Source organism: Chelonia mydas, chromosome 1 (assembly GCF_015237465.2).
Source record: "Chelonia mydas isolate rCheMyd1 chromosome 1, rCheMyd1.pri.v2, whole genome shotgun sequence".
Classification (NCBI taxonomy): Eukaryota; Metazoa; Chordata; order Testudines; family Cheloniidae; genus Chelonia; species Chelonia mydas.
In genome coordinates, this window is record NC_057849.1 from 249,321,636 (window position 1) to 249,336,676 (window position 15,041).

At 42.5% G+C, this 15,041-nt stretch overlaps 1 protein-coding gene across 3 annotated transcripts in view; it reads right to left on the reverse strand.

The window, feature by feature from the left end:
* Positions 1–144: 144 nt before the first annotated feature.
* GLT8D2 (glycosyltransferase 8 domain containing 2) overlaps positions 145–15,041 on the reverse strand; it is a 35,196-nt gene continuing 20,299 nt past the window's right edge. For all 3 annotated transcript variants that reach the window (XM_043541950.1, XM_043541955.1, XM_007066123.4), the window contains 8 exons: positions 12,222–12,317; positions 10,896–11,064; positions 9,357–9,474; positions 7,005–7,089; positions 4,639–4,751; positions 3,750–3,916; positions 2,064–2,176; positions 145–817 (listed from right to left, as the gene is read on the reverse strand). In XM_043541950.1, the coding sequence (XP_043397885.1) occupies positions 645–817; positions 2,064–2,176; positions 3,750–3,916; positions 4,639–4,751; positions 7,005–7,089; positions 9,357–9,474; positions 10,896–11,064; positions 12,222–12,317 (1,034 nt within the window). In that variant the 3' untranslated portion in view covers positions 145–644. The remainder of the gene's footprint in view (positions 818–2,063; positions 2,177–3,749; positions 3,917–4,638; positions 4,752–7,004; positions 7,090–9,356; positions 9,475–10,895; positions 11,065–12,221; positions 12,318–15,041) is intronic.

A 15,041-nucleotide genomic window follows, 5' to 3' on the forward strand; every position in this document is an offset into this window, starting at 1 on the left:
TCTAAGGTGCCACAAGTCCTCCTTTTCTTTTTGACTAGTGATGGGATCTGATTATGGTGCATGTAAACAGCTGCTGAATGGCTTCACTGTAGTGTTTTGAAAAGAGGCACTAAGTGGCTGCACTGAAAAAGAAAATTAGACCTATTGAAATGTTTTTCATTCATTTTGGTTTAATGCTGCTTAAAAAAACAGGACTAGAAAGCTAAAACATCTTGTACTCAGCACTAAGTACTGCTCGTATAGATTCAACAAGCAACTGGAATCTTCTTTAGAGGATACAAAACATTGCATGAAAACCCATTCTGTTTAGTCCTGATTTTCATATTTGTAAACATTTTAAAATGTCTTTAATCAAGTAAACATATCTCACAATATTACTAGAAACTCAAGCTAATCTGAAGTTTGTATGTGTGTTTTACCCCCTATACCAGTACATTAACTCAACATTTATTTTTAGGGTGAAGCTTAAATACTTAGGGTTAGTTTTGTAAAATCAGTTACACATACAGTTTTACACAATAGTTATATTACACAGAAGATAAACTGTATTGCAAAGTATGGTATAGAAATAGAATAATCCATTACAATCTTGGTGGGAAGGGATTTATTTTTAAAAGCATAAACATTTTAGATGTCTTTCAGTATCAGCTATTGGGACGAATCATTTTGAACTTCCCTGATGGGTCAGGGATAAACCAGTTTTCCCACAGGTCATTATGAACACTAGGGTAATCCCAAGGTTTATACCTTCCATTCCAATGAAGTAATTTAGCTTCTTGAAGAAAATGCTCTGAATACCTGGCATCGGGACTCCACCCTGTGTGGTTTTAAACATAAATAAATCTCTCGCTTTCATAAAGATCAGTATTGGAAGATACTATGCAAGTAAACAAAGTACAACTTTTATTAAAACTGATTTAAAGAAAAAATACACTAATTAGTATACTTTTTACTGGTACTAAATGTGATGGGCTATCTTGTAAAAGAGTGTTGATAAACTTACTTCTGCGCTGCCTTCAGAGCTGGACGGCTGGAGAGCGACAGCCGGTGGCCGGAAAATGGGGGCTGTTGGCCTGGCACCCAGCTCTGAAGGCAGCACCACTGCCAGCAGCAGCAGTGCAGAAGTAAGGTCAGCAATACCAGACCATGCCACCCTTACTTCTGCCTTCAGAGCTGGGTGGCTGCTGATCAAGGGCCCAGTTCTGAAGGCAGCAGCACGGAAGTAAGGGTGGCAATACCACACCAGGCCATCTTTACTTCTGAGCTGCTGCTGACAGCAGCTCTGCCTTCAGAGCTGGCTCCTGGCCAGCAGCTGCCACTCTAGCTGCCCAGCACTGAAGGCAGTGCTGCCGCCAGCAGCAGGGCAGAAGTACCACAACCCCCTCCTACAATAACCTTGCGACCCTCCCACAACTCCTTGTGGGTCAGGACCCCTACAGTTACAACACGTTTCCGATTTAAATTGCTGAAATCATGACTTTTATGATTTTTAAACTCTCATGAAATTGATCAAAATGGACCATGAATTTGGTAGGGCCATACAAATGATATGCTGCTTTACAAACAGGAGGAGGTGGCCCCCTATTGCCAATAAGATCTGACTAGCTTTTGTGTAAAATAGCTATTCCACCTTTAACCCCAGCGCAAGGGCTGTTATAGGTGATTTAGCCTGCAACTGCTTCTCAGCCCCTGGCTTTGTAGAGCTTAATACCGGAAGGACCCAACAGATCACCTAGCCTGACCTCCTGCATGTCATTGGTGGTTACATTTCACCCCTGTATTGAGCCCAATAACTTGTGTGGTTAAAGAATATCTTCCAGGAATGTGGTTAATTTGAAGACGGGGAGGGAGGAGAAGCTTCAAGTAAATAGCTATAGTAGGACAAGGAAAGCGATAAAGGGCTAATTTTGAATCTGGAAGGAAGGGGAATGAGTGTAGAGCAGTGATGTGGGATCTGAGGCATAAAGTAGTGTACTGAGGATGAGCAAAATCATCCATAGGGTCCTTAAATCTTATTTGTATTTTGTTCCAGCCCAGAGTGTTTTGAAATGAAACATACTTACCAAGATGTCGCACATGCCACAAAGGATTAATAGTGGAATATTTTCCATGGAATACAATGAGCATTGGAGAAGTGGCCACACCACCCCCAAGGGTGCTGCTGTAGAGGTTTTCTCTGTGAAAAGGCAAAAAAGAGCAGCTCAAAGTTCTGAAATGAAAAGGAACTTTACTACAAAACCAGAAGGCAAAAGCAATAAATAGTAATGCTCTACCTAATTTACTATTAAAATCTGCTTTGTATAGATTGAAACGCTACTGCTTTACCTAATTTGAAATATGCACCTTTTCACTGGCATTTCAACACTTACAGATTTTTCTTCTTCTAATTGTGGACAATGTTTGGTGCTGTATAAGGAATCTTGCCAAAGTCTACCACTCTTACTCATGCTGAGTCGTACCTTACTCTGTAAGTAGTCCCAGCAAAATCAATGAGTTGCCTCAGGGTGGCAGAAATGAAATCACTGGGATTCCGCTCAGAATGAGGGGCTACTCAGTCGGAGCATGGCAGAACCTGACCTAAAATGAAGCCAACCCCTGTTCAGAAGTGCCTAAAGTTTAAATGACTGGCACAGCATTTACAGATACAAAAGGTAGTCCACATGAGACCTGGAAGTGGTGTTTTTATTGGGGGCTCAAACTCCAGGTACAGAGAATGTGTGGGCACTTTAAAATGTAAAAACCCTTTGTTATATCTTTACAGCAATTTGCTTTAGTGTTCATGGGTATTTTTCTAAGCATTGAAAAGGGATAAAAAAAATCAAGTGTTAGGCCAAATGAGACATGCAGAATAAGTGAGAGAGGAAGGAGGGAACTGGGGAAGGCTTCTGTTCATATGCAGTGTAGTTGTAGCTGTTGGTCCCAGGATATTATTCTTCCTCCCCTGGTTCTCTGTGCTTCCTTCCCCGGCTTTCATTTGCTTTCCCAGGGTAGCAGAAAACTGACAAGTGATCAACACTGTGATCCATTTTCATTTCAGCTCTGCTTTACTGCAGTTTGACTTACCCTGGGCGGAGTACAGCAGGTGACATTCAAGTTACCAACACACGCTGACAATGGATTGATACCACAAATACTTTGTGAATAGACTCGTGTCATTGACCATACATTGGTTTTTAAAGAGAATGCCATAGTCGTCCCTCACCCCCACCACTTCTCATAGTGGAATTGCCACTTTTTACAGCTTCTTAGGGTTGGGTCTTTTTCTGATTTTCAGCAGTTTATGTAAATTATGGCTTATCTTTTTAGGAAGAAAAATGGGCTTTTCTTTGTGTTTAAGAAATGGTTCTTGGGTTGTGTAAAAAAAACTGTCCCCTTTCCAGTATTGCTGACATTGCAGTTTATAGGGCCCACTGCAAGAAGGAGAGATCAGCCCTGCCCCTAAGCAGCCTGATCCTGAATGGGGCTGATCATCCACAATGAAAACTACAGGTGCTCAGCACCTCTCAGGATTAGGCCTGGCTTGCTGAGTCAGCACAAGACTGCAGAGTCCCAAGTGGTCACTTTATGTTGTTCGTGACTGCAGTTGGATTAGAACAGGTGGAAATTGTGCAACATAAGGTTATCTTGCCTTACGATCTGTGAAAGGAAGCACATCTTAAGTAATGGACCTTTGAAAAACGAACAGAAAATTCAACTTTAAACAGCACATTCAGTCAGGATAAAGTGAAGACTTTGATATCTGTACATACTCTACATTTCTTTGCATCCATTTTTCTAATTGCTTTGTAATCCGCTGGTGCTTCCATTCTGTCATATTAGCCACAATTACACCAGGGTTAAAGGAGCAAGTGCTGGGGCTGATGCCAAGGTCTCTAATTGTTTGCTTCCGGTAGTCCAGATATCCCATGTATGTGTTCTAGAGAGACGGAAAATTATATATATCTCTACTGTAAATCTAATTTATGTCTAGATATACTTAGATGCAGCTGTATCTACCTCACGCACATGCAGAATACATAGGCATTGAACAATAAGCTCTGAGAACTTGATTTCTAGATGATTATTACCTGCCTTGACTTTAGTGTGAGGCACAAGGCTAAAGGACAGGATATTCTAATCATTATGTGTTAGCGATATTTCCATGGGAGTCCTACAGGGCTTTGTCTTTTGGCCCACTCCTCTTCTCCCTTTACACCTTACTCTAGGTGATCTAGCGTAAGACCAGTGTGGTTATCGTAAGGCTACTGGACTTTAATGGCAGTTGCAGATGCTCCGTACCACTCAGGATTTGGTTTTCAAACGATATCTTTTGAGCAGCCCACAAAGTTCAACCCTCATTCCCTCTCAGTTATCAGAAAGTCTAATATCAATCCTATCAATACTCTCTTCTAAATATGTTGCACATGTGACCTACCAAAACAAGAAGAGTTTAGTAAAATACAAAACATACTGCAAAAGAATCAGGAGACAGCACATCTTAAGATGATTACAGGAAACAATTCCCCTTACTAAACTATGTATCTAAATCCAAATACTACACTTTACCCTGAGAAAACTTTCATTTTGGGATGAAGAAAATCATGTTAAATCTGTAGGTAAAAATCCATCAACAATCTGAATTTAAAACTAACATCTTACCTGCATTCCTACACTTCTCACCATTTCATGAGTAGAAGGCAAATCACAGTCGTCTGAAAAAGCTGCAGCATGGCCTGGATCTAGCTTTGTGTCATACAGTTCCTGGATGTCACCTGATAATATAGAATTGGGAGTCTAAGAATGGTTTTGTTTCATTGCCATGTATCTGTCCTTTGAGCTGTTTAGGACAATATCTGTTCTCAGTTACACTGGTACAACCCTATCAATTTCAAGGGATTGCTTGGATGTAAGGCAGGCAGAATTTTGCTCTGTGGGCATTAGTTTCAAACATAGGTCCTGTAACTGGAAGTCAAAATCCTATATTTGCATGTATTCATCTATACTTAATGTGCCTACATGCGGATTTGAAGGTCCAAACATGAGCTGTAGCCTGGGTGCACAGATGTGCATGTCTGTACCTTGCCTCTGGATGGGGGACTGTGTTCCTTTCCCCTTACATCCCACTTTGGTCCCCTGCACAATGCCCTTTTACCTGGGATTTTGTTCAGGGGAGCAGATTTTCTTCTTAGGGCATTATTTCGCTATATCTTATTAAGATACTAGGCCTCGCTGCTTGAAAAGTGGGCTCACAATATCCATAGACTAACACCAGCAGCTAAAATGTTCACAGTGCTCCTGGCTATACCAATGATGAAGTAAATCTGTTTTCATTTGCTAGGAAACCCAAATAGAGCAATATTAGCATGAGGTAATACAAATCCGGGAAATGAGCAGGAACTACATCATCTTGTAGGGGCAACTCACCAGTTTGTCTGAAAACCTGAAATAGGATTCATGTCCCACAATGGGACGGTGTTTGAATTAAAGGGACACTGTTAACCTATTTATGGTTCAAAATTGACCTACCTTAAAATTGTTATGCTCTGGGAAGGAATTTCCTCTAGATTCTAAACAGCTTCTGTTTTGTGAGATGTAAAACAAAACAACAAGAAAATCAAAAGCAATGCTTTTGGTGTGACACACCAAAATTCAGTGTGTGAACCTCTTGTTGCTTTGCAGAAAGCACGTAACTAACAAATACTATTTCTATAGAGCTAAATCCTGAAATCCATAGTCAGTGTTTCCTCTGCAAAACTCCTATTAATTTCAAGGGGAGATTGGACTAGGCAAAGACTTCAGAATTTGTTCCACAGTTTAATATTCCTGCTAATATTATTGATAATAAAAAAGGCAGAGATGTTGACTCCATTGGAAAGGTGTATGCAAGTGAGGGGGAAATCTATTTTTTCCCCAAATAGTATAAGGTGGAAGAAATTGCATTATCAAGCTTATCGAAAGGGAAGGGAAGGCAAAGAAAACAAATCCAACTTTAAAAAGTGATCAACAGTGCCCTTTTAAGTACTGCTGCTCTGAAATCTACATCTGAAGGCAAGAAAAACTGCACAAAAGCTGTTGGAAACAAAATGAACCAAAAACTCTTTGCTGTTGTAATTCCACTGACTTCAAAGGTGTTACTCCAGGGATTAATTTGACCCAATGTCCTTGGACGCTCTACTGCATATGGGTTTCATAAGGCTTAATTAATTAACATTTGCAAAGTTGCTTCTGAGATCCTTGGATGAAAGGTGCTATAAAATAACAGGGATGTGGAAGAATGCTGAAGGGGGAAAAAAGACAAAGCAAGAGAAGACATCAACACTAGCAGGAAGAAAGAACAGAGAAAGTGGCAAAGAAAGGAATGAACAGACTGAGAAATCCACCTGAAGAAGATAACTCTGCCTCTACTTAGCTTTTGCTGTATGGATGTGGAGGAATTTTCCAGCATTTGAATTGTTTCCTGATTTGTCTTTATTAACCATAAGATACAGTATCAATGAGCCTGATTCTGTGAGGTGCTGAGTGCCCTTAGCTTCCATGGATATAAATAGGAATTGAGGGTGCTCAGAGCAACAGGATCCAGGGTCTTTTACAACCTGATCTGAGTAAATTCTTCTCTCTCAAGAATAAGCAGTTATTTGAGGTAAGGATGGGGGGATTGAAGGTCATCTTCACATCTACCAAATAAAACAGGAAACGTCAAGTCCTTCTATTTCGAGAGGAGTATCGCGGCCTGTTCTAGTGAAACCACGCTTCTTGAAATTGCCTTGTACACTCATGCACAGCAACTGATCAGATGCAATAAACACTGAAAGTCACCCACACACCTACGATCAGGATCAAATATCCAAAAGTAGAAATTGGCCCTTTGCTTTTCCTTTGTTAAATACTATGTAAGGGGGAGTGTGAAGCTGTCATAAGTGCAGCACTCCAGACAACATCCTCAATTTCCTGGTGAGCATTAAAGCAGCTGAATTTCCTGCAGCAAACTTCTGCTCCATTCCAAGAATTTTTGGATGCCAGCTTACCTTGCACAATCACATCATCATCCAAATATATGACTTTCTCGTGTTTGTGGATAAGCAGGGGAAGATAATATCGAACAAAGTTCAGCTGTTAAAAAAAAAACAATCAAAATGACAGACTGTAAGTGGCACAATGGCTTAATGCAGTCATCGTGAATGTCTTTTTCAGGATTCAAATGTGACTTAGTCACCTCATCACTGTATATTGTCCAACAACCATTTACTGATTGCCACAATTTTGAACTTGCCTCCATATTTTCTTTAAGACAATGTCGTCCTGGCCCCACTGAAGTCAATGGGAAATTCCTCCCAATGACTTCAGAGGGGCCAGGCTTTCACTCAACAACTTTGTAAATATGAACTACAGATTCTCTGTCAAATGTTGGGATTATGCTAACGCACATGGGGTCCATATTCTTCCTTAGTATAACTCAGATGAAGTCAATGGTGACACAACAAGCGTGCATCTGATCCACAATGCCACAAGATAATGTTAGAGACGCCCCAGGAGATCACCTTTCTCCCTGTCTCAGACTTAGTCTGCTTACATTCAGAGATTTATCCTGCCACTTTAACTTTAAAAATGCAATAGGCGCAGTGGTCGGTATTTATTCACAATGGCCCAGATCTAGGTTTGCCAACTTTCTAATCACACAAAACTGAACACCTGTGCCCCACTCCTTCGCTGAGGCCCCACCCCCACTCGCTCCATCCCCCCTCCTTCCGTTGCTCACTTTCACTGGGCTGGGGCAGGGGGTTGGGGTGTGAGAGGCGGTGAGGGCTCTGTCTGGGGGTGCAGGCGGGGGCTCCAGGGGGTCGAGAGGTTCAGACCGTGGGAGGGGGTGTGGGCTCTAGCTAGGGGTGGAGCTGTGGATGAGGGGTTTGGGGCACAGGAGGGGGCTCCGGGGGGTGAGGGCTGGGGAGGAGGGTTTTGGGGTGCAGGAGGGGGCTCTAGACTGGAGCAGGGGGCTGGGGTGCAGGGTGTGTGTCCGGGACGGGGTGAGGGCTCCAGCTGGGGGTGCAGCTCTGTGGTGGGGTTGGGGTGGAGGGGGGTCCCAGCGGTGCTTACCGTGGCGCCAAGGAAGCCTGCCTTAGCCCTGGGCCCCTGGTGTGACACCAACCGGACTTTTAACGGCCTGGTCGGCAATGCCGATCAAAGCCACCAGGGTCACTTTTTGACCAGGCGTTCTGGTCGAAAACCAGACACGTGGCAACCCTACCCAGATCTTCCACTGCAGGGTAGCAGCTTTTCACAGCACTCTCAGTACAAAGCGTTCCTAAAGGCAGCATAGCCAACCACAGGAGAATCACCCCAGCATAAGGGACTCCTCCCACAGTGGCATAGGCTTGGCATAGCAAATCCTACACTACACACAATACCTACTGTGGGAGCAGGGGGCATTGCAGAGGAAAAGAGCGTAGCGAGGGTTGCCAGTTTTGGCTGGAGGTTTCTTCACACGACACAATCTTTAACTGAAGATTAATCTTTAATTCCTGGAAACTCCAGGACAATCCTGGAGGGTTGGCAACGCTAGAAAGGGGACAAGTTTGCAGCTTCCTTGCATTTTAGCAGTTCTTGTCTTCCACATCAGTCACTAGCAGTTGCAGGCAGCCAGTGGAATTTAGAGTAGCCTTCAGGCTCTAAATTATGCTGGGAGGGAGTCACTAGCCCACAACATAGTCAGCTCAGGGTTGCAGCTGAGTTTAAGTTCTTAAAGTTATAATAATAAGCCCCAGGGTTAAGCTCCCAACCCGACAACATCCCCATGCAAGAAAATGGGCAAATTAGCAGGGACTTTGCTGCAATGATCTCCTCTCTTTGAGTAATGTCTCAACATTTAATTGTTGGTTCCTTCTCTGAGTGATGTGTAAGAAAAAAATGTAATCCTCTGTTAGGAGTTACGGTCTCAGAGGGCAAGGCAGTAAGAGTGATTATTTTGATTACATCTCTACAAAAGTGTTATTTTTATGGATCTCTAAAGTGCTAGTTAAGCTTGGTCTCCCCGCTGGCCAGCCCAAGTATATGGCCTGGCCAAGATTTAACCCAGGTCAGACCAGGGTTTAATCAATTCAGGTCATCCACAAGGAAGGATGTCCTACAGCATATAAAGGGGGTTGTACCTCAGGAGCAGGAGAGCAACAATGTGGAGTAGAAGCACTTGCCACAGGAGGAATGCTAGTCTAATAAGAAAACCATCCAACATTATTACCAACTGGTGTGGCGCCTCTAATACCCCTGTGGTTCTGTATAAAGGAGCAGAGCACAAAGAAGATTTGAAGTCTTCAATGTGCATTAAAATCTTGGAGACTATGACAGCTCTGTTTTGGTGATATGTGTGGTATGTGCTTACTCACAGGCTGGAGTAACTCAGGGCGTGATGCATCTGGTCTTATTTTTCCTTTTAGTACCATAGGGTTGAACTCCACAATTTTATACTTTATTTCTTTCAATTTGGTATTTTCAATCCATCTTCTGAAATGAAAGAGAAATGACAAAAGTGTGTTACAGAAAACTACAGAGATCTTCAGTATCAAATGTCAGAGTGCTTAATGGCACATGCCCTGACTATATTTAAGACTACTGGTTTTAAAACAAAACACAAAAAACTTTCAATGAAAAAAATACAATTTTTTGTATTTTTTTCACAACTTTTTACTTCATTCTGTGACCAGCTCTATACGAGATTCTCTTCTTGAGCCTCATCTTGACAGGTATTTGCACCTTTTAATGATCTTCCAGACCTGGGTTCGAGTCCCTGCTCCACCACAGACTTCCTGAGTCATCCTGGGCAAGTCACTTATTCTCTCTGGCCCAGTTCCTCCAAGGTACTTAGCCTTGGTCTACACTGCGGGGGGAGGAAATCGATCTAAGTTACGCAACTTCAGCTATATGAATAACGTAGCTGAAGTCAACATACTTAGATCTACTTACTGTGGTGTCTTCACTGCAGTAGGTTGACTGCTGATGCTCCCCCATCAACTCTGCCTGCGCTTCTCGCTCCGGTGGAGTACCAGAGTTGATGGGAGGGCATTAGGTGGTCGATTTATCACTTCTTCACTAGACACGATAAATCAACCCCCGCTGGATCGATCGCTCTGGAGGTAAGTGTAAACATGCCCTCTGACTGCTACCTTCCATTGATTTAAAAGGAAGTTAGAAGCCCAAATACTTTTGAGGCTCTGGACCGCAGTTCCTTATGTGTAAAATGGTGTTAACAGGGCTTTTCTACCTCACAGATGTGTTGGGAGCACAAATACATTAAAGAATGTAAAGAAACTACAGTAATGAAGGCTATATAAATGTGCTAAAGAGAGAGACTCCTGAATGAGTTTGTTTCTTCATTGAGATGGCCCCTACATTGATGGACTCATTCCTCCTTGGTATGCACCTGGGTTCAATCCACTCCACTTTAAACAGTATCTACAACTTTGTATGACCATGGTTGGATCCCATATCTATAACCTTTACCTCTCCTTTTTTCTGTGTTAGCCCCACTCTCTCTGTTGTTCGCCTCTGAAGTTGAAGGCGCAGCCCTGAATACGGAGCAGTGCAAAGCCACATTTTCCCAGAGGGAGCTTCAGGAAGGATTGTGCAGGAGAAACACACACACTGTACCATCCTGCAGCATGGCCTCCCTTCTACCACTAGTTGGTGCAGGGCAGTGGCCATCATCTGGCTTAGATTAGTCCCCTTTTGGGGTGGCTGGTGCCCCTAGCAGGCAGCAGTCCCTGTACCCAGGGGACTGAAGGATCTGTGACTGTGATGGCCTTTGCACAGCAGGGAGGAATGACTCCCTGGGCCCTGCCCCAATCCCTGTGCATCAATGCAAAGCCCAGTAACAATCTGGCCCTAACTAAGTAGCAGAATGAATCGGTTTTGGTAAATCCCGTTACCGGATATGTGGAATTGTGTTCTTTAGGCCAACGATGTAGAACAAAACATTAGCATCCGTGTTGCTGTAGATGCTGCTGATTGCTGCTATGGCTGCGCCCATTCTACCCGTAGCAGCACATATCACCACTGGAATTTCTTCTTCCATCTCCTCGGGACTCTCCAAATCAACTGCATGTAGCAAAAACCCAAATTATTGTACGGAATTCAGCACCATCTTATAACAGACCTAGTCTCTGAATTGTATAAACTAGAAACAGAGCAAAAGTGTTACAACACTCAGGAAGCTGCTAAGGGGTGAAGAGTTGGGGAACGCGATTAACAGTACTGCGATTGGTGCATATAAATACCAAAATAAACACCAAGGCTAAGTCTACACTAAAAGAGCTCTACTGATATAGGAATGCACCGAGATACTACACCATCAAAGCTCTTCTTGTGTGGATGCAGCTGTTCATTGTACATTATAATCACCTCCCACCAGTTAAACAAGCTATACTTCTAAAAACACGGATTTCCCAATATAACTGTGTCCACACTAGGGGCTTCTGCCAACACACCTATGTTGCTCAAGAATCACACCTTTTCACACCCTGATTTATGCCAGCAGAAGTCTGTAGTTTAGACCTGGATTAAGATCTGAAGCCTTTCACCCCTAACGTCTGGTCTGCACTTAAAAGTTTTACTGGTATAACTATGTCATTTAGGAGTGTGATTTTTTTAATCAACATAGTTATACTAGTAAAATCCCTAGTGTGAAAGCAGTTATACCCTATAAAAGTGAATTATACTGGTACAGTTTATTCCCTACATTTTACACCAGGATAACTGCACTCACTACAGTTAAAGCAGAAAAACTTTCTAGTGTAGACAAGTCCTTAGTTAGTGGTTGGCTGGCTCAGGTTGGTTATTACCTGTTGCCGCTGTTTGACAGCCTGTTGGAAATGAACTAGTGGTCTCAGTCTATTCCCAAGCAGGCAGATTCCCATCATTAAAAAACATCCTCACGGTTGTTACCAACTGACTTCTCCGTTAGTCTCTGCAAAAGTTGAGAATGTGACCCAACTCCCATTGATGTCAATGGAAGAATTCTCATTGGCCTCAAGGAGAGTTGGATCAAGCCCTGAATCACAATGGATATTCTTAGCCACTACTGACCTGGTATTATTCAAATCAGCTGATCTAGAAATGAACAGTTCTGGGTCCTAGATTACATCAAAATAACACAAGCGATTCTGTTATAAACTCCTATTTATCCTACAGCAGGAACAGAAACCAGTGCTCAGTTACCATGAAACCTGAATAGAATAAAATAATGAGCTACTTACTTGTTTCGTTATTTAATGTAGATGGCACCTTGTGAACTTTATTATACAGAATGACACAGATGGTCAAAACAAGTAGGAATAATAAGATCTGATTAACTGAAATAAAGAGGACAAAGGTTAGTATAAAAATTAATGCTAATTGTTCATATATCTGTATTTTTATTTTACCAGCTACATGACTGCCATTTACTGTATTTCTGTATTTGTTTTGAAAATCTCATCTCATTTGCCATTTGACTGAATTAAAAACAGAAACTGCTTGTAACATTTATTTAGAAATTCGCACTGTAGCCTGTGTCCAGTATAATCAGGACTCTGTAGTCAGTTCTTTCCAGATGTTTTGGTTTTCAAGGATGTTCTGATTGCAAGTACTTCCAAAATAGGACAACTGTGAAATCGTTAAGCCTCTTATTCAAGGGCTACTTACCCTAGGAAAATTGCCTGTTGCTGAAAATGGTTGGCAGCCATAGGTTCTATCCCGATTTTCTCCTTAACTATTGTTGAAAATGATTTTAACTGCTTTTGTAGATGAGACACATCCATTTTCATCATAGTTACAGAAAGCAAGATACAGGCTTGGTGGGGAATGGTCTCAAACACACTTTCTACAGTGGTGCTGCAAACTGTTTCCATCCCCAGAGTGGGATATTATCTACTTCATACCAATATGAGTATCCTCTGTCCCACACAGAATGCTGGTTCAGCCACCTTTGTGATTCTGACCTCACAGTTCTTCTACCCCTCAAAAAATACACTCTATAGCCCAAACATGGGTGGGACTAGGTGGGCAGAGGGAGCAGTGGGCAGGTGGAGGACAGGATTCTGTCCATCAACCCCAGCGGACATTGCTTGGAAAAGGTAATACAGCCTGCCGTATAGGTGGTAATAAGTACTATATTCAGTAATAACTCCTTGCAGAATCAGGTCCTAAGCTAAGGAGGAACTGACAACACAGGGAGGGGGATGAAAGTGGAAGGACGAGGAAGAGAACATGATTATGAGGTCACTTGGAAGTCTAATACACATATCTAGAGGGTAACTAAAAAGTGCACCATTTTTCTTTGTTCGTATAACTGAATGTACTGATTTTAAAATGTGTAAAAGACGTATAAAAAGACGTAAACTGATTTTGGAACTTTTTTTCTGGCTACCCTGTGGTCCTCCAGTTGCCATAGGATTTCAGAATTAACACTACCTGTTACTTTCCTTTACCTCAAACCTCTTTGGGTAGACCTTCAAACAGTGAAGCATTTTAGATCATTTCAATGAACTAGTTCAGCTATTCAAGGTCTATTTGAGGATAACTCTAAAAGCATTACAAAAATAAACTCGGCATGCCACAGAAACTGTGCATGTTCCAAATATTTGTAAAGGTATAAATATTTTGATTCAAGTACTTTACTTAGCAAAATCAAAGCATGCAAAAAGCAAATGCCTTACTCTATATTTGGATTTTTCAGCTTCTACCAGAGTCTGTCTTGGACTGAATGCGTAAGCAATCTAACATAAATCACCCCTGACTGAGTAGGATGTTACTGGAAAGGCTAAAGGTAAATCATCATCATCAATGAACTTGCTGAACGTCATCTTCAATTCTATTTTGTTAGTTATGTAGCATCATAAATGTTCTCAGAATGGGCAAAATATACAAAAAACATAGAACACAGAATTCTGCCCTCAGTTACACCTGTAAAAATCTTTTGAGCGGGATCGTCAGCTGGTGTAAATTAGCATAGCTCAAGAATGTCAGTGGAGGTATCCTTGTTTACACCAGCTGAGGACCTCACCCATTGACTTCAGTGGGGTTGCATGGATCTAGTGAGGGCACAGTCTGACCCACTTTAGCTTGATCCTGAGGGGTATTGAGAACCCTGAATCCCATTGGGCCAAATCCTAACTATGGTGCTAAGCATCCACCAGAGCTCTGCAGGAAAGCTAAGCTCAGCACCCGAAGGCACTAATCGTGTCTTGAATATGGAGCCCTCCTCCTCAGTAGTGGCCACAGAGCTGCTCCATAGCCAAAAAGATCCATCCATTCCCCCAGAGGCAGAATTCCAGGAATCCATCCCCTCTGCTATATTGGTAAGTGATGTCAAGTGGGAGGCAGTGCCTCTCAAGATGTTCCTGCATGGGGGATGGAGAGCAGGTGCTCTCCAGCTGACTGACAACAAGAGAAGCAAGTGGCCTATGGAAACAACTGATAGCATCACAACAGAGCTGTTAGCCAAGCAAGCAAAGGACTTGTCCACATTGAGGGTCGCCATGTTCCAAGAAAACTGGAATTTGGGAGCTAGCATAGCCCCTTCAAACTCCCAACCATCCACTTTTTGGAAGGCTCAGAGTGAGCCCCAGTCCCTGGATTGCTCTGTCTCACTCTTGCATACTGCTTTATGCAGTTTAATATTGCCTCAACACTGCAGTAGCTTCCATGGCTCCTCCATGGGGAAGACAGAAGGATCAGGTTCTGCAAACGAGTATAGGAGGAGGTGGAATTGCTTACATGCAAGAGCTTCTATAACTCCACCGGACCTAACTGTGAACCTGATGAGAAGCCATTCTACAGCCTCACTGTTCTCAGTGTCAGTCAGGCCAACACAGAGTGGCACCTCTCAAGATTTTCTCCATTGATTCAAATTCAGAACGGATGTGCAAGATGATGCAAGTTACACATCGATGAGCTGATATAAGACAGTCTACATTTGTATAATTTCCACAACGAAGACTGGAAGAGAGGCAGGTCATAGGAAAACACATAAAAGGAAAATGTAAGAAAGGTGTATGTTAAACTAGCCTCTTCCACACATTTTAATTTACTCCCCC